This window comes from Lepus europaeus, chromosome 5 (genome assembly GCF_033115175.1).
Source record: "Lepus europaeus isolate LE1 chromosome 5, mLepTim1.pri, whole genome shotgun sequence".
Taxonomy (NCBI): domain Eukaryota; kingdom Metazoa; phylum Chordata; class Mammalia; order Lagomorpha; family Leporidae; genus Lepus; species Lepus europaeus.
The window spans coordinates 40,057,555-40,076,228 of record NC_084831.1 but is presented as its reverse complement, the minus strand read 5'-3'; the positions used below and the strand labels follow the sequence as shown (position 1 = coordinate 40,076,228).

Here is an 18,674-nt window from a genome sequence, read left to right as displayed (position 1 = left end):
CCCTCTAAATGTGGACTTTCCATTTTCCCCAGGACGACATGCTAGGAAAAGGGAATCGAACGGTGGCCAGGATTTGCCTTGGCAGTTTCCAGTGTTGGTCACTGGTGAGGACCAGTTGAGTTGGGCAGCCTGGGTGTCAGTCCCAGTTGTTCCACGAGCTTGGACATGTCTCTTTTCCATGGGGGTCCATTATGGTGTCTGGGACAACCTCACAGGGATCATTTGTTCAGTCACTCTACACACAGCTACCCTTCGCTTACAGGCACTGGGCTCTCCACAGCCCCCTACCTTCAGGGAAGACTCTAAGATAATGCTGCCCCAAGCCAGAAGGTGCACAATGGGCAAACAGCAAGAAGAGGCAGACTAGCCAGTGTCAGCTTTGCAGATTACAAAGTGCCCACCCTCTTGCATAGGAGGAATCTTCAAAAAATTCATAGGAAATGGATATTATGAAAAATCTGTGCTTAGAGTTCCACATTTTCCATGAGTTACTTGAAGATCTCATATGTGCATGGTTTTCAAGTCTTTTATGCACAAAAATAAATGTATCTATTCATTCCAGTTTCCACAATCTTTTTCAAATACTGTCATATGTACATATCACTGGGAAGTAGCCACAAAAAAAAAAGAAAAAAGTGACCAAGGCTTCATCTGTAAAGAGCGGCACCGGCATGGGTCATGTGCAGTGAATGACAGTGATTATTGCTGTTGGGTTCCCACTGCAGCTCTCCAGGGCTGGAACTGAAATACCCATTTTTCAGTCAAAAAAGCTGAGGCTCGAAAGTGGGGATTTCCAGGCCCAAGCTAGAAATTACCAAACTGCAAACAGGCTCAAAGTAAGTGCATTTAGGTTACGTGGAAGGTAGTTCTCATTAATCAGAGAAGTAAATTGCAGCCGTATCTGGCCATGAATGTGTTCACTGGTCCCGACCCACCAACCTTGCTTCTACAGAAGACTAAAGAGGGTGCCCCGGGCAGGCCACTCAGGGCTGGAGTGCAGGTGGTGTCAAAGTGAGGCGGGATTGATCTCCACCTGCCTCAAGCCCTCCCATCTCATTGCAGGTGGCTGCTGAATCTGCTGACCCATGGGTGTGTGTGTGTGTGTCTGTGTGTGTGTGTGCGCACGCACATGCATGCTGTCCGGTTCGTTGAAGGCGAGTTCTCCAGCCCCACGCTTCTCGTGCGTCGCCCCCTCTCTCAACAGAAAACAAGCCTGGAGTTTTACATTGACATCCACGCCCACTCCACCATGATGAATGGCTTCATGTACGGCAACATCTTCGAGGACGAGGAGCTGTTCCAGAGGCAGGCCATCTTTCCCAAGCTCCTCTGCCAGAATGCTGAGGACTTCTCCTACGTAAGCCAAGAGCCCCCTCCCCCAGCCGGCCCCAGCCTCCTCAATGCCCCCACCTTCATCGGCACCCCCTCCCAGCTCCCTCTCACCCCCTCCTTCCCTTCCTTCTTGCACAATTCTTTCGGTTTTACCTTAATGAGAACACCCACTCTGCGCCAGGGCTTGCTTGGAGGATAAAAACAGAGGCAAAAAAGCTAAGCCCATGGCCTCAGGCAGCTCTGCCCAGTCAGGGCGGGAGAGCTTTGAAAAGGTGGTGTTGGGGCTGTGTGATGAGCTGGGTTCACCAGCGAATGAGACTCCAGTGTTCACCAGAGAGGGAAAGGCTCCGAGCACCTCCCACGCGCCAGACCCTGGCCCAGGTCTGTTTCCATCCACCCCAGTTCTTCCAGTTGGAGCAGAGCGTGTCTGCCGACGGGGTTCTGCAGCCGCCACACTCTGCCTCCATGGCTCTTTCTGGGACTCCCGTTCTTCGCCAGTGATTGCTAGCTGATCATTCCCTACCCTGCCGCATCGTTTGTCATTTGGGAGGACAGCCATGGGTTGCTCTGGGGGCACTGAGCACTTTGACAAGCCCTGGAGTCTGCTCCTGTTCCAGCCCACCTTGCTTGTGAGGAGGTCTGGGGAGCTGTGGGGTTGGCGGTAGAGAAACTTACAGCTGAAAGCAGAGGGAGGGGGCTCAGAGGGTGGCTATGGCGACTTGGGAGAGAGTTGCAGCACATTTTGCTCTGTTTGGCTGCTGAAGCTCTGAGGCCCGTTACTTCCACGAGGCCAGTGCGGAGTACACACAGGTCACAGCGATTTTTGAAGCTGATGAGCTGCACACTCACCTGCCGTTGCTTCAGGCCTGGGCATTGACGGAGATGATGAATTACTCTGCTCAGTAAGATGCACTTTGAATCTTTGAATGTCGGACCAAGAAGGGACCTGGGACGTTGTCTAGGCCCCTCTGTCCGCCCGGGAGACAGCCACTGCCCAGGGAAGTTGAGCATCTGGTGCAAGCAACCATAGCACGGACGCAGCCATACTTGTTTCTATAGGGGTATCCAGAGGATGGCCAGCCCTGACCTTTTTAAACCACTGTCATCTCAGAGCAGTCTGAGGCTTCCTGAGTCCCAGTCCCCTCTGCAAATCTGGCTCATAGGTCTCAGAGATCCTCAACGGGTGAGGTTTCCAGGGCCTACAAAGGGGGACAGGCTGGGAGCCTTCCTTCTGGCCTGTTCTCATCATGTTCCCGCATTGCCCCCTCCTTAAGAGCTCAGGGCTGGAGTCAAGTTCCTGTATCCTGGTGCAATCGCTGTCTCTTCTCTGATCTTCAGTGCCCAGTTCTAAAACGGGAGAGCTGGATTTCACAACATGGATTTCAAAGGCCTTTCAGACCTGACGTTCTATGTTTTTCGGGTCTTTTTCTATGCTTCCAAATGAATACACGAACACATACACACATTTCTGTTCCTCTCACTCTTTCTCTGTGTCTCTTTTGTTTTTATTTTCCTCTCTTTTACTTTTTTTCTTATCTCCTACTGAACATGACCCCATTCTCTCATGCAAACCGAAGTCTATTCACTTACTGAGACCTCCTTGGGTTATCCTTGAACGCACTTCTAACCTCCAGTGGACTGAAAGAGATGTGATTATCACTTCCACGTTACAGATGAGGAAAACTGAGGCTGTGACAAATCAGGTGACTTGTCTAACTTCCCGCAGTCAGTAGGTAGACAGTTTGGGTAGAGGACTTGTGACTCTGGCCTGCTTGTACTTTACTTCCTGTGTCCACGGTGATGGGTGCTGCCAACACCCTGGTGAAGAGGCAGCCATGGCCTCTTTTTTTTTTATTTAGTAAATATAAATTTCCAAAGTACAGTTTATGGATTACAATGGCTTCCCACCCCCCATAATAGCCATGGCCTCTTGTCCTGTGTCCACGGTGATGGGTGCTGCCAACTCCCTAGTGAAGTGGCACCCATGTCCTTGCAATGCCGGACACGAGTTGAGCTCTCCCTGACAGAGGGGAGATGGGGTGACAGGAGTCACTTGTCCTCGGTTCAAATCCGTGAATCACTTACTTGCTCTACCTCTGCGAGCCTCTGCTTCCTGGTCTATGGAGAGGTAATAAGAGGTACTTATTCTGAAGTCTGAACAAGATACTACTCAGAGAACAAGGTTATAAAGTTGAAAGCTCTGCCCAAATTTCAGTTCTAATTATCTTCCTAATGTAGTTGCTTCCTACTTTTTCCTGCCTGTCTGTCCCCACTCCAACTTCCACTAATATTTATTTTTTCTAAGATTTATTTATTTTACTTGAAAGTCAGAGTTACACAGAGAGAGGAGAGGCAGAGAGAGAGATCTTCCATCCGATCGTTCACTCCCCAATCGGCTGGAACTGCACCGATCCGAAGCCAGGAGCCAGGAGCTTCTTCCGGGTCTCCCACGCGGGTGCAGGGACCCAAGGACTTGGGCCATCTTCTACTGCTGTCCCAGGCCATAGCAGAGAGATGGATGGGAAGTGGAACAGCCAGGTCTCGAACCGGTGCCCATATGGGATGCCGGCGCTTCAGGCCAGGGCTTTAACCCTCTGTGCCACAGCACTGGCCCCTCACTAATATTTATTAAACGGCAATTACTATGCCTCAAGTACTCTGCAGGATGCTTTCGTTCAATTACGTGTGTTTATTCAGTATTCATCTGGGTCCTGTGATGTAGGACCCACTTTTCAGATGAGGAGGCCAAGCCCCCGTGAGGTGATGTGTAAGTTGCTCAGGCTCCAAGAGCAGTCAGGCACCCAGCCCTGATTCTCTCGTCTACTTGGCTTTCACAGTCCAGCACATCCTTTAACCGGGATGCCATGAAAGCAGGAACTGGCCGCCGCTTCCTTGGGGGACTCCTGGACCACACTTCCTACTGCTATACGCTAGAAGTCTCCTTCTACAGCTACATCATCGGGGGTACCACCGCTGCTGTGCCGTACACTGAAGAAGCCTGTATCCTTGGCGAGAGTCCCTACCCATCCCTGGGCCAGCCCTCATCTGGCCAGGAGTACCAAGTCTGGCAGAATGTATGAGACAGGTCAGGAGTTCAGTCTCCAGCTCAGGTAAGAGCCGAAACTCTGGCGGGGAGGATGGAGGTGGCTGGTTCTGCTGGTGATGTCACTGGATTGTCCTCTTCGCTCCCACTCTGACTTCCATATGAACACACACACCCTCCCTCCACCACACCCCAAGTCTCCCTCGGGCCCCTGGATCCATGGCTTGCCGTGGTTTGCAGCTTTCTCCCCTTCCTCTCTCCCCTCCCTGGGTAGCAAGTCTTCTGCCATCTAAGGCGTGTTCGGTGTGCAGGCTGGGGGACCTCGCGCAGGACCGCAGAGGAACGGTTTGATGTCGTGACTCCTGTAGTCCTGAACAGGCAGAATCGTTCCTCCTTTCCTCCTCTGTCTCCGTGTGCTCCTGCCAGCTCACTTTCCCTTCCTCATATTCACTATTTTTCCTCTGACTCATCTTTTTCTCCCCGGCCCCTCTTTTCTCCTCTCTCCCCCACACCTGTCCTGTTTTCCACTCCCTACTTCTTGTTTCCCCTTCATTCCCTCCTTCCCATCTTCGCTTCTGTTCCCGCCCTCCCCTCCTTTTCCCTCCCCTTCCCTCCCCTCCCCTCTCACCTCTCCCAACCCCTCCTCTCCTCTCCCCTCCCCCTCTTCTCCCCTCCCTTCCTCTCCTCTCCCCTCCTCTTCTCCCCCTCCTCCTCTCCTCTCCTCTCCCCTCCCCCTCTCCTCTCCCCTCCCCTTCCCTTCTCCTTGCATCTCCTCCCCTCCCCCTCCTCTCCTCTCCTCTATCGACCTTCCTCTCCCCTCCCCTCCTCCTCTCCTCTCTTCTCTCCTCTCCTCTCCTCTCCCTTGTCTTTCCTTGCTCACCCTCTGTGCAGCTGTCTCTCTGACATTGTATTTCCTTTGACAATTTTTTTTCTCTTGGTTTTCTCATAACATTTCTGTGGAACCTCCTAAGCTCTCCATGATGAAATTAGAGGTTGCTTTCTCATTTGCTTGATCTTCTTAGGGATTATCTGGAAATTCCATCTTCCTGAGTGTTGATTTTAACTTTAAAGACACAGGGTCAGGGCTGAGAAAAATTCTGCTCTCCTTTGTCCTTTTGTCTTTGGGTTGATCCATTTCTCCTTTCCTAACACTTTTTCTCAGAGAAAGAATTACAGTGGAGGGAGGAGAAAGGAAAAGGGTGGAATGAACTCCATATCCCTCAGTACCAGTGGGGAACTGGTTCCAGGAACCCTGGGGATACCAAAGTCTGCAAATGTTCAAGACCCTTCTATCAAATGATGTGGTATTTGCATATAAACTACATTCTCCTGTGTACTTGCCATAATCTCTAGATTATTTATAATACCTAATGCAATGTAAATGCTAAGCAAACTGTTTAGTGAGCATTGACAACAAAAGGAAGTCTGTACATATTCAGTGTAATGGAAAAAAATTCCTCTCTGTGGTTGGTTGAATCCTTGGATACAGAACCTACAGATTTGGAACCCACAGACACAGAGGGCCAGCTAGGTATGTAAGTGTTCCCTCCCTGGAAATGGAAGTGTTTTTTTAAAAGATGTATTTATTTATTTGATTGGCAAAGTTGGAGGGGAGGAGGTAGAGAGAGAGAGAGAGAGATCAAATGGTTGCAAAGGCCAGGGCCTAGCCAGGCCAAAGCCAGAAGCCAGGAGCTGCTTGCTCCACTGTTTTCCCAGATACATTAGCAAGGAGCTGGATCAGAAGTGGAGCAGCCGGGACAGGAACTGGTGTCCATCTGGGATGGTTGGGTGGTGGCTTAACCCCTTGCACCACAGTACTGGCCCCTGCAAGTGTTCTTTTTAGGCTTTCTTCAATGCTTGGTGAGTGTCGTGGGGTTTCTACTATACTCTCTGTGGGAAAAAAAAAATCTTTTCTGGTCACATCATTACTTAGGATTCATCCACCCAACAAATTGCAACCTGGAGACCCAGTTCCTTTGCTGGGAACATGGGAGGAAGGACAGTGCCCCAGAGGGAGGAGCTAGCAGGAAGTAGGCATGGCCGTGGAGCAGTACCCCAGGCCCTGCAGAACACAGGAGAGAGGATAGGGCTGAGAGTCCCTTCCCTAGATCTCCAAGGCTGAGACTGTCACCTTGAAATCTGCTTGAATAGCCACCGGCTCAGCAAGGTCAAGGAAGCAGGCTCTGCTCTGAGGCAAAGGATCTGTGGTTTCCAAAGTCCTGTCCACCTCTTGTGTGCCACACTGCCCTTCCTGCCCCACGTTTGGGGATGTGTGTCCCATGACTATTCCAGGACCCCCCAGCTCCAGCAATATGCACGTGAGTCTCATTTCCCACTGAAGCTGCTTTGCTCTCCCACAACGCAGTGGCAGAGGAGGTGGAGGGAGTTGCCTGGATGAAGAGTTTGAGCTTGTGCACCAGAGGGCATTCTGCAGCCCTGTTCACCATGAGACGCACATTGAGTCCCTCCAGAAGAGGTCAGCGTTGGTCATTGTTATCTGATGCCCAGTTTGATGGGTTCTCCTGTTTTCTCTTAGTGCTTCCGACTTGCTTTTTTTTTTTTTTTTTTTTTTTTTTTTTTTGCTAGAAGTAGATGTGTTTCTTAGGAGAGTGCCCCTGCCTCAGCCCAGGCCCAAGGTTTCTGCCCCTAACAATTCAATCCTATTCATCAGGAGTATACACATCATTAGGACATGCCAAAGCTCATACAATACACCAGGGGGAAAACTGAACAAGGAAGTATGGATCCTGACTCAGAGCTTTCAGTCTGCCTGGGGAGACAGAAAAGAAAAGAAACGATGATAATAGCATGTATGGTAAGCTCTGCAGTGGAGGAATTCCAAAAGGCTGCGGGGCACTCTCATTTAGCAAACATCTATTGAGTGCCTGCCATAGATCAGGTAAACTTCTAGGCACCAGCAAGGTGACAGTAAACAAACATGTCTTTACATGGATGCAGGGGACATCTCAGAGAGTCCTGGGATCCAGGGAAGGCTTCCCAGTGGAAGACACATCTAAGCTGGATGTTTAAGACTGAGTAGAAGCTGGTCAGACTGGTTTGGGATGTGTGACGTGTTGCTGGAGGGAGAACATTGCAGACATGAGGGTCGGGTTGGGGAAGGACATTGTATAGGAGCTGTAAGTGGTCCAGGACTTTGTAGCCAAGGTGTAAGTCTGAAATGCAGTCTGTGAGGAATTTGAGCCTGAATATGAAGGCAGTAAAGAAGAGCTAAAGGAGAATTTTAAGTAGGAGTGAAAAGTCACTCTGACAGCAGAGGAAAGGAGAGATTGGAGGGGGCCGAGACTGAAGACAGGCACAAGCGTTAGGAGGCTTAGATGGCCATCCAGGTGGGACATCGTTCAGGCCTAGGCTAGGATGCCATGAGATAGTTAGAATGTGGAGCTAAGAAAACGTGACACTTGAATGGATGGGGTGGCAGAGAGGAGCAGGAGCTAATGACTGGTAGGGGAGAAGGGTGAGTGAGAAGGCCATGCACCAGCTGAGCAGGCCATGGTGTGGTTGGAGGCACCCTGCCTTGTTCTGTCACCCAGAGGATGAGAAGAGGAAACTGGAACTGGACCAGGGAAACTCAGGCCAAGTCAGTGCACACAGGGTGATTTAACCTGGTTCCTGTTTGAAATACATAAAAAAAAAAAAAAAAAACCTCTCATAGCACAGGAGACTTCAGGCAGACAGATTGTGATCTTTGTTGGCTGCTGGCTCCGTGTCCCAATCAGAAAAAGAAATTACATGGTCTGATGGGAACGGCAATATGGGCTGGGAGAAAGTGTCCTCTAGACTGAGAGTCAGGAGACCAGGATTGTGATGAGAGCACCAGCATCATCCTAGGGAGTGCCCTTCAGTGAGTCCTCCAGCCTCCGCTTCCTCTCCTTCACAACGCAGCCAAGGACTTTCACACTTACCTAATCTTCGCTATGGGACTCAGAGACCATCATGGAGAGCATGATGCTATGCACAGAGAACAGACCGCAGATCCAGACATATCTGAGTTTTACTCCTGGCCCAGTCCCCTGCAAAATGCGCCACCTTGGGTGACTCACACAGCCTCACCGGGCCTCAGTTTCTTGATCTGTAACAAGACTTAATCATACCTAATGCCGCTGAGTCGAGATAAGGCAAAAGGAAATAATGTGTTTCAGTGCATACTATAAACTAAATGGTGAGTGGTTGTTGGTTCCCACATTGGAAACTTTCATTTATGTTGAAGAAGATTTGACCATCAGAACAAGAGGCCACTGGCTATGTTGGTGGGGTTCCTGGGACAAAGGGCATTGGTGGGGGCACCATGGTTGAGGGCCTTAGCCACAGGATGAACGCTGACTGGTTCACACAGTGAAGGTATGTGCAGTTCCCATGATGGGGGTTCTCACATCTGTTATCCAGGGTGCCCCTTCCTAGTAGGGGCCAGGTTTGCCACAGGATACAGAGTGAGTATAAGGTCAGGAAAGGGCTGGGAGAGGTGGAGGATCCTGAGTGCTGTTTCTCCCAGGTCCACAGTAGAGCCTGCCTCCCCATGGACCAGAGCATGTGTGTCTGTCAGTTCCGTTGTTCTCCCTGGAGCAGCATCAGCTGAACATGACCTGGGTCTTGTTCTCTGATTTCCCTTCTCCACTACACCAGGGAAATAAAGCAACAGACACCATCACTGATGCTCACCTAGCTGTGTGATCTTGGGCTGGTTACCTCACACCCTGAGCCTGTTTTCCCATTTGTAAAACAAACATAACACACACACTTTGTAGGGTGATGGGGAGTGAGAAACAGTGCCCTCCATCTGCAGCCCCCTGGTGCTTCCTGGCATCTGGTAGGTTCCCTACAAACATTCCTGTCCCCACTTTTCCCAGACTGCATGGCTTTCCTTCTGTTGGCTGAGACTTTAATCTGATGGCCTGGTTCTGGAGCCAGCATCAAGGGTTTAAATCCCGACTCCACCACTTCGACTGAGAGGCCTCCAGCTAGGCTTCACAACTCTCCAGCCTCCATTCCTGGCACTTTGCTACCTGTCAGAGTTGTTGTGGAGTCCAGTTATGTGTGGACATGACTGATCCCTTCCAGCTCTGACATTCTAAGTTTTTCTGATTCTGAAATCTAATTATATGGTTAATTCCATGCCTAGATGAATTTAGGATATCAAGAGTCCTTCATTCTGTTATTGGAGGAGTCTTAAGATTCTCCAGATCATAGGAGTTTCTAATCTAATTGGGGGAAAAAATCAACTCTGTTCTGGACAGCTGACCAGGCTAAGCTAACTGCCACTTCGTTCTCCTGGTTGTTCTGTGCCTTCCCTGCTCCACTACCTCAGGGAAATGCAGATTGCTAACTGAGAGGTCTGTGGGTGAGCTTTGGGAAAAGTCCATTTACCGTCTAAAACGTGTGCAAAGAACAAGTTACAAGAGCTCATTTTCTGGGAGGAAGGCCCATGGCTTTCAACAGAAGTTAACAGAGGGTGACCCTCAGAGGAGTCTGCCCCGGCTGGTGGCCCCTGGGCCTCTATTGCCTGCCTATGCTGTAGGAAGAACACAGCTCTGTGTCACACTGCTGAGGGTAAGTTCTGCTTTATGTCATTCTCAGGAGGGTCCTACCCAGTTCTCTAGCCACCATGAACTTCAGTTTCTTTATCTGTAAAGTAAGGATAGTTATTTGGTTCACAGGGTTGCTGTGAGGGTTACATGGGAGAGTGCAGAGAGTGTGTGTGAATCTCCAAGGCGTAGAGTTGGTGCCATTAAGGCTTAGTTCCCTTGCCTTTCCTTCCTGTCATTGTTGTTCTTGTTGTTGTTGTGAAATGATAAATCCCAGAGAATTTTGGACCATTCTTCAGCAAATCCTATTTACATTTTACTGGCCTGCCAAGTGATAAGTATTCTCTGTTCAAGGGATTTTTAAAGAGAGAGAGAAAGGCTGAACTGGAATCAGAATGTAACCCAGAGCTCCACTGGCCTTTGTTTATGCTCTAGTTAGAGGCCCAGGGGAAGCAGCTCTAAGACACAGTGGATGACAAAAATATCACAAACAAGGACCTGAGTCATGATAAAACTGCTTCCCACCCAGGTCTGGAGTGGGGGACACATTAAAATCAGAATTGCTGGCTCTAGGAGAACGGAATGGAATGGCTGAAATGGCCAAGAGAAGATGTTGAGGTTTCCACTTCAGCCAGTTGATTGGTCTCAATTCAGACCTCGCTATAGGGCTTCCAGTGGGGTCCTCTGACGCAAACATGAGACACTGAAGCCATCCTTGGTTTACTCATCTACTCAACACAACCCACTGGGCACTAGAAAGGGGCAGATGAAGAGCTCCTGCCCTCAAGACAAAGACCTTTTTGAAGGGAGAGAGAGGGACAGAGACCCAATGTCACAGAGCAGAGAATGCTCCAGCACAGGGAAGCGTTGCTGGTGGAGGAAACACATGAGAGTCAGCTAACCCAGAGAGGCTGGCAAGAGGGCAGTGAGAAGAGCTTTCTGGAGGGAGAGAAACTGAGGTAAGACCTCGGTGGTGAAGCCGATGTGGGAGGGAAGAGGAAGATGGAGTAGCCTTGCTGGCGCAGGGAGAAGTACGGGAGAGCCCAGATGCCAAAGAGAGGAGCTTTTGTCCAGGGTTTTGGAGGATAGCTGGCACGAGGCCAGGAGCAGCAGGTGATCAGGAAATCTAGGCAGAGCCTGATCAGGAGGAGACGGAGAAAGCCTTGTGAAATGTAGAACAGGAACATTGAACAAGCAGTAGTCACAGGTGTAATTATGAAGCAACTTTACTTTTTGTCCCCCATTGGCCTTACAGATAAATGGATATAGATTATAGACCTGGGGATATGAAAGCTCTGGCAGGCCCCATGAGTTTCCAATCAATCCCAGGAAATTAAAAGTTCTTTAATTAATCCTAGTCACAGGCAGTCTCAGCTCAGCAATGACTATGTTTGATCCAATCAAGACCTCTTCAAAGTAAAAGCCCTCGTCATCCTAGCTCGGCTATCCCACCTACATCATGAGGCTGTTTGTGGCGATGAAGGGGGTTAGAGTCAGGCTGGTTCCTTCTGATTCCCTGACGTGGCTGCCAGCCTTTCCCCATATGCCTCCTAGTAGCTCAAGGCTACTGCTCACTGCTCAAGGCTGGGCAGCAGGAGGGAGAGGAGAAGGGCAGGCAGGGCATAGCAGACCAGTCCTTTTGTGAGCTGCTGTGGGCAAGCCCCATCTACTTTTTCAGGCATTTCCTTTCTGGTGCTGGAGATCCGCTGACATGGGCAAGTGCATCTGCTGTGACAGTTGTTTCTGGTTCCGTTCACTGCTGTTGGGGTCACTGCACCCTTGCAGTGGCCCTCTCGTGTGAAGGTAGGGTAAATTTGCAAAACTGCCTTTCTGGTTTTCTTCTGCAAGTCCTTCACAGTGGTTTTACACCTCTCTCTGAAATGTGGGGTCTCAGCTGAATCCAAAACTCAAGCAGTTCTGTCTTAAGGACGTGTTGCAATATGTAACAGGCATGATTGAGTGTTGTTGCTGATTGTATGAATATGGGTGGAGGGAAAATCAAGGAAGACGCCTGGGCATCTTGATTTGGACACTATGGTGCATAGGAAGGCCTGGAACAGTAGGGACTTTAGGAGAGGGGCATGTTTTGATTTCCCTGTGTGATACATTGCGTGTGAGAGGCTCATGTGACATCCAAATGGAGAAATTTGGGAGACAGATGGCTGTGTGGACTTGAAGTCCTGGAGAAAGGCCTGGACTTTGGACAAATTCACAATCGATTTTTCTGCACAATAATAAAGTCACAGTGATGGAAGTGATTTTCTTGGTGTCCCCAGTCAAGGAAGGCTTCTCTTGATGACCGGTGAAAAGAGTGCTGGACTGGGAGTGAAGACCCCATCTCCAGTATGGCCTTTAGCCCCTTGCTCCCTTTGTAAAGCTGTGTGGCCTTGGTTTAAACCATTTCACTTCTGGCCTGACATTGGGTCAGCTCTTAGTGAACAAAGCTGAATGAGGAGTGACGTAGAAGCAGGCCTTACCCAGCATCTCTGGTCCACTTGATTCGCCAGCAGGTCACAGGGGTATGTGATCTGTGCTGTTCCGAGGACTTGTCAGGGTGGGGGTATAGTGATGGGGAGGGGGGCACTGCCTGGAGTTTTGTGCTTGCTGGGGAGGCTTCACTTTATAGGTGGACAGAAGGCTAGGAAGCAGAAAGGTCTGACCTATTGGTTGGCATCTGAAGAAGCCTAGGAACTTTCCTGTTCTAGTTTGCTACACCTAGCTTTGCTAAGATTCAGAAGTCAAACAAGCCTCCGTCAGAGGGTTTGGGGAACAGAAAGCAAAACTCCACTGTCTGCTGCATTTTATTTCCTCCACCCTAAAGACGCACACTGCATTTTGACCTTTAACTTTGAGTGCTTGCTGGTCAACTGGCTGAATGAATGAATGAACGAATGATAATAGTAGTACCAATGGTAGAGATAGTAACTCGCCATGTAGGCCTGGGGTGATCTCTTCCTGCTCTGAGTCCTAATTCTCCCGTCTTTAGATTAGAAGGAGAAATGGAGTATGAGCTTCTGGTTTACTTCTAGATGCCGAGAATCGTGTGACCTGGGCCTTTGGTATAACACTTTCATTTTACAAGCAAGGACACTGAAGCACAGAAAACTCAAATAGCACGTCCGGAGCTGCACAGCTACCAAGTGGCAGAGTGGAAATTTAAACCCAGATTGGGCCAGCTCAGTGCGTGCTCTCTTCACCCTGCCTGGTGGGCTTTTGTCTCCCCTTCCTCCCTACTGTGCTTCCCTCTGTTTCCTGAGGATGAGGATCTTTATCTGAAAACAAAGACTGGGACTTCCCCATCCAGTCCTTACTATTCTCTGCCTCCTGTCCTCCCTCTGCAACACCTGTCTCTGATATTGACCTGTTTGCGACCCCTGCCCACCCAGACCCTCTCTCAGTGGGGCTGGGCTGAGCTCCCTGCCCTCTGTGAGTCCTGCCTTGGATCCGCCTGTTGCTCACCTCCAGATAACAGTGTGACCCTGCTTTCTGAACACCTCTTGCCCTGGCCTGGGAAATCATTCTGTTGTTACCTGCCCCCAACCTCCCTCATCTCCCAAAATGAGGCTTCTATGGGTTTTCTCTGCTGTTGTCAAGTTTATAGCCATAATTCGAAATGCTGTTAATATTACTGTCAGCAGAGAAGTACAAATTGCGAAGTTGTAAAGTTCCTTTATAGTGCTAACTGTCAGCCTTCGCGAGCAGCACTGCCAGGCTCCATGGAAACCACCTCGGTGATATGGAAAGGTGATACAGTTTCCAGATCATGGGTGTTAGCTGACAGTTAGAAGCCATCTTGGCTCGTTCCTAAGTAACTTGAACCTGTGTGTGTTCATGGTCACACTTTTGCATAATTACTTGTGTTTCCATTTTCTTGTTGTACAAATACAGGGAGAGCCCCCCAAAATGGAGGGATTTTATTCAAGATAAGTTCCAACCAATTGCTTTGAGCCTAACTGTGACCAGCCCAAAGGACAAGGAGAGGGACTGCTGTCTGCCAATCATAGATAGTGAGTGGGTGGGTGTCTTGAATACTTGGAATGACAGGGTTGGCTATATGGAGAACAAAGGGGTTGTTGTAATGGTGACCAATAGAAACATATAGCCCCCCAATGTCTTCTTTCCAGGGAAGATATCACCAATTCCTTTACCAGTTCCCCAGGTTATACTCTACAGACCCATAATTTCTGCCTGTAGAATATAGCAAATAAATCAAAAGTAACTTAGGAAGACACGATACAGGGAAATGAGGTTTTCTATGTAGTAAAATGGTTTAGAATCTTATTTGACACTCAGCTTAATATTGATTAGCAGGGAAGTGCATCAACCCCCTCATCCGCCACATACTATCCTGCTGCCAAAACTGATGCTGGCTGTGGGCGCACGCACAGAAGCAGACTTGGGAACAATTTCCTGTCGTCCTCAACCTCTGGAGCTCTGCATTCATTTCCAGTCCCCTACTCTATCTTAGACATTGATCAAATAGGGCATAGACCCAAGGCATCAGGTTAGAAAAGAAACACAAAGCTGGGTTTACCAACTGTCCTGATTTGCCCAAGACTGGAGAGCTTGGGGGACATTGAGCACTCAAACCAGGACAGTTCTGGACAAACCAAGATGGTTGGATACCTTACTCAAAATTATGGCCTGGAGAAATGGTAAAGGAATTGGGGGTATCTTCCTTGGAAAGAAGACATTTGGAGGCTAAATGTTTGCATTGGTCAAATCTCCAAAGACCAGTCAGGGAGCAGAAGGAGTAGCTCTGTTCTATGTGGTCTTAGAGGTCAAAACACAGGGCAGTGGGAGGCAACTCCATTCTTGACTTCTGTGTGGAAGATGATGGCAGGAAAGTTCTAGAACCCAAGGCACTCGCTGAGTAACTGCAATGTGTCAGGCCCTGTGCTAGCTCCTGGGGAGCTAGAGGTTATTACTACTCGGCATTAACAGAGGTGCTTCCTTCTGCTTCCTGGGGTGTGAACTGGGGAGTGAAAAGCAGTGAGGCCACAGAAGGCTATGGAATCAGTTGGTTATGGACTGGTAATCAACGGCCACACTGGTGTTGCAGGGAGAGCACCCACAGTGGCGGCGACGGGAAGGCTGGGTGGATGGGGTCATGGAGACAGACAAGAGCTCCATAAGCACATACCACACCACCTCACCAAGTCACTCCTGCATCCTTTCTCACTCCTCTCACCTTTAAAGTGCTGTATTCCCTGGGAGATTGGCCCTGAAAGTAACTCAAAGGATCCTCTTCTTGCTCTGGAGAAGCAAGGCCCAGTTTCTCCCATTGAGCTCTCTGCCCAGAGGTTTGGAGCTATCTCCTAGTGGCGGGTTGCGTGAGGTTCATGAGCCATGTACTTTATTAACTCAGTTTCTGCTGCTAACTTGCTGTGTGCGGTTGGGCAAATTCTTACTGTTCCTGGGATCCTGTGTGTAACATGAGGAGTTTGGACAAAGGTTCTCTGTTCTCCAAGCCTTTGATTTGGATCTAACTCACCTTCATTTAGCAGCTATTATGTGCTGGACACACTCACACCTAGGATTCTGTCAGACCCCTGAGGGCATGGACCATTCTCCACAGGACCACTGACCCTCCTTTTCTTCTAGAAAGACCTGAAGCACCTCCAGTCTCACTTCAGGCTGCACGTCCAGCCGAGACACACTGCCTGTCTGGGGTTTCTTACCCGTCAATATTTCCTCAAGATGATAAATGTGCTGCCAATAAGAGGAGGCAGCTGCCAACTCTGTCTGAGACAAGGGCCTTTAGCTGGGGCTGTGGCCGTGCTTGGCTTGTTGATGTATCTCGGGCGACAGAAGCTGGGAGTTGTGGCTGGGAGGATGCAAAATGGAATTTAGAGGGAGGAAGGGGTCAGGATCATTGCTCTCTCACTCTATGCAGATTTTGCCTTAAGTCAGTGGGGAGGAGAGGAGACAGAGGGTGCTTGTGTTTTGGGTCAAACCCAAATAGATTGACGGCATTTATGAGGCTCCTACAGAGTGCCAAGCCTTAGGTGGGCCATCCGGAAGTGAACAGCACTTACCAGTGCATAAATATCATCATCTCATTTGATCCCACTACTCCCTGGGGAGATGAGCATGATTATCTCTGTTTTATAAAGAAGACATCCAAGTGCAGGAGGAGGGGAGTGCATGCTATCCCCAAATGTCCCATCGTAAACCAGGAGCAGCCCCAGCTTCCGCAAGCACAGAAACTCAGAGCTGGCCAGAGGAAGCCTGTCCAGGTGACGCCATGGACAGAAGGTGGGGCATGGCCTTCGGGAAGCTGGAGCCTGTTTCTTCAGATAGTAAGTCCTCTGCTTGCCCTTGCAAAAGACACTGACCTTGAAGAAATCAACCATGTGGTTGAGGAGCTCCTAGCTGAGATGTCACAAACAGGTGCCATTGTTAAATAGGAGGATGAAAAAGATTACTGTCTTTGCCACCCGGCTGACCTGGGCACAAGTCTCCATTCTGCTGTTTATCAGAAATAATTGACCTATGTCTCTGAGCCTTGTTTGCCCATTTGTCAGAATGATTAGCATAAAACTTACCTCCCAGGGTTGTTTCGAGTGGACAGAAAGAAAGAAATACTCTCAGGATGCCTAATAGATTACCTGGATCACAGTAGGCACTCAATAAATGCTAGTGCTGTTGTTACTATTACTAGCCAAGTACTGCAGTGAGGGAACCATTTCTGGGCTTGGGTTGGATGCTCCATGGAACCTTCCATGAAGGGTTCTTAAGATTCTTAAGGGGTTCTTCAGAGCTTAAACAGCAATCTTCTTAAAAACGTGTTTGGAGTACTCACGTATCCCGATACAGTCAGACTCCAATACCTGTACTCGCATGCATAATTCAGAAAAAAAAATTTACAGAGACAAAGTCACTAATGATCAGCGTAAAGACTCAGTCTGTGGACAAGCTTCACGAGTGAGGCCAGGGTGTGGCCCGTGTCAGGGTGTGGAGCTCAGCTACCAACCACACAGGGAAACCCTTGTTAAGCCGGGGTTGCAGGAACGTGTTATACCATCAAGTTAGGATGCTCAGGTCCTCATCCTGGAATTCCAGAACCCGAAAGTCTGGTGATCTTTATTTTTCCTGTGATCACAGAGGCTTGACACTCCAGCTCTGTGCCTCAGTTTCCCTTTCCCCCTATGGTGCCCACCTCATGCATGATTGTGTCAATCAAATGGCACGGTAGATAAGACATTATTTTTAAAATTATTTCACTCTGTATTCAAAGAAAGGTGATTCTTGGTGAAGGTGTGTGTGGGGGGGGGGCCACAGGGAGAATTGGAAGGTATGCTGCTCTTTAGGAGAGAAAGTGGGTCTGGGAAGGGGTGGGCACCGAGGCAGGGCCCAGAGGAGGCCCTGGGCGTGTGTAGAGGCAGCCAAGGTTCTGCAGAGACCTGGCTCCATCAGAGAGGTGCTGGCCATGTGGCTGATAGCCCACAAACAGAGCAGGAATCTGGCTTCTCCCTCCCAGCCACTTGCCTGCAGGGAACACCAGCTGCGGCTTCACTGCCATTGCCTGAGGTTGAAGTGCCCTCTCCTGGCCCCCAGGGTGCATGGCTGTCTGTGACAGTCGAGTTCCTGTCTGCACAGAGATTGGAAGGCAGCCAGTCCTTTGTCTGGCCTGAGACCCCAGTGCTGGGGCCAGAGGATGGAGGCGTGAATCCCCTGCACTTCTCCTGGGTTGCTCTCTGCAAGAACATCCCTCCTCGCTGCCCCTGCCATCCCTCTTCCCTCTCTCTCCTCCTTTGCGTCCATTTCTCCTTTTCCTTTGTCCTTTTATTCCACTTTTAATGCAGTGCAGCCTTCAGGGCTCTCACTGTCTCCCCTTGTTCTCTCCTCCTTTTTGTCTGTCTTCCTCCTTAGCTCCCAGTCTTAAGCCAAACAGTGGGAATGTTTTGCAACTCAAATTCATATTTGAATTTCTCCATTAGGATCCTCCATTTGGACATACTTAAGCAAGTCGCTTAGTGCCCTGCCACCTTAACTGATAGAGAGGACTGATGTCAGTGCTTTAGCGGGCTCCCTCCCACCTCCCACCCAGCGGGGGCTCAGCACTCCCCTCCCTTTCTCCTCTGCCTGGGAACCCCTCCTGCTGCCAGCTTGCCCTGTTGGTCCTCTTCTTTCTTTGCCAATCCTGCCTTCCCTCCACCCCTGGGCTGCTCCTCAAACTGCAGTTCAGGTGCAGATTCCAGGACCACTTTTGAGCCTTTCAGAAAAGGGAACTTGACCTTCACCTTGAAGGAGCTTTCAGGGCTCACTGTCTCCCTCTTCTGCTTTCCCAAGGGAAGATAGAATGTCTGGTCAGGAGCTGTGAGAGCTGAGCCAAGACACAGCCAGGGAGTCAAGGAGCAGCTCTGTCCCAGTGTATTCTGCAGAAAAGGGCTGGGATGAGGTGGGAATCGTCTCTGGAGCCCCCACATGACATCCGGATGTGTGTGACCAGGAGCCGGGTGTTTGGATTTGCTTGCTTATTTAGCATTTGTGGTAAATTGCTGCAACAAAGCAATTTCCCAGCACCGAGCTCTTAGGAAGCATCTCACCCAGGGAGCCCTGTTGGGTGCCCAGTGAGAGGTGGTGGCCTCAGGCCTTGTGTGCATTCCCTCAGCAGATGCCAGCACCAGTGTCATGAGGCTGCTTCTTGTTGTCCCCTGATGAGAGCCAAAGGCACAAACCCAAAAGCCAGTGCAGGTAGCTCTCTGGGGTCTAGCTAAACACTGGACTACACTAACACAGGTGTGGTGGGGGCT

The 18,674-nt window shown here is 49.8% G+C and overlaps 1 protein-coding gene across 1 annotated transcript in view; it reads left to right on the top strand.

Moving 5' to 3' along the window:
- AGBL4 (AGBL carboxypeptidase 4) overlaps window positions 1-18,674 on the top strand; it is a 1,345,014-nt gene that overhangs the window by 1,289,151 nt on the left and 37,189 nt on the right. Inside the window, exons 10-11 of the mRNA XM_062190079.1 lie at window positions 1,205-1,357; window positions 4,170-4,332. Coding sequence (XP_062046063.1) covers window positions 1,205-1,357; window positions 4,170-4,332 — 316 coding nt within the window. The remainder of the gene's footprint in view (window positions 1-1,204; window positions 1,358-4,169; window positions 4,333-18,674) is intronic.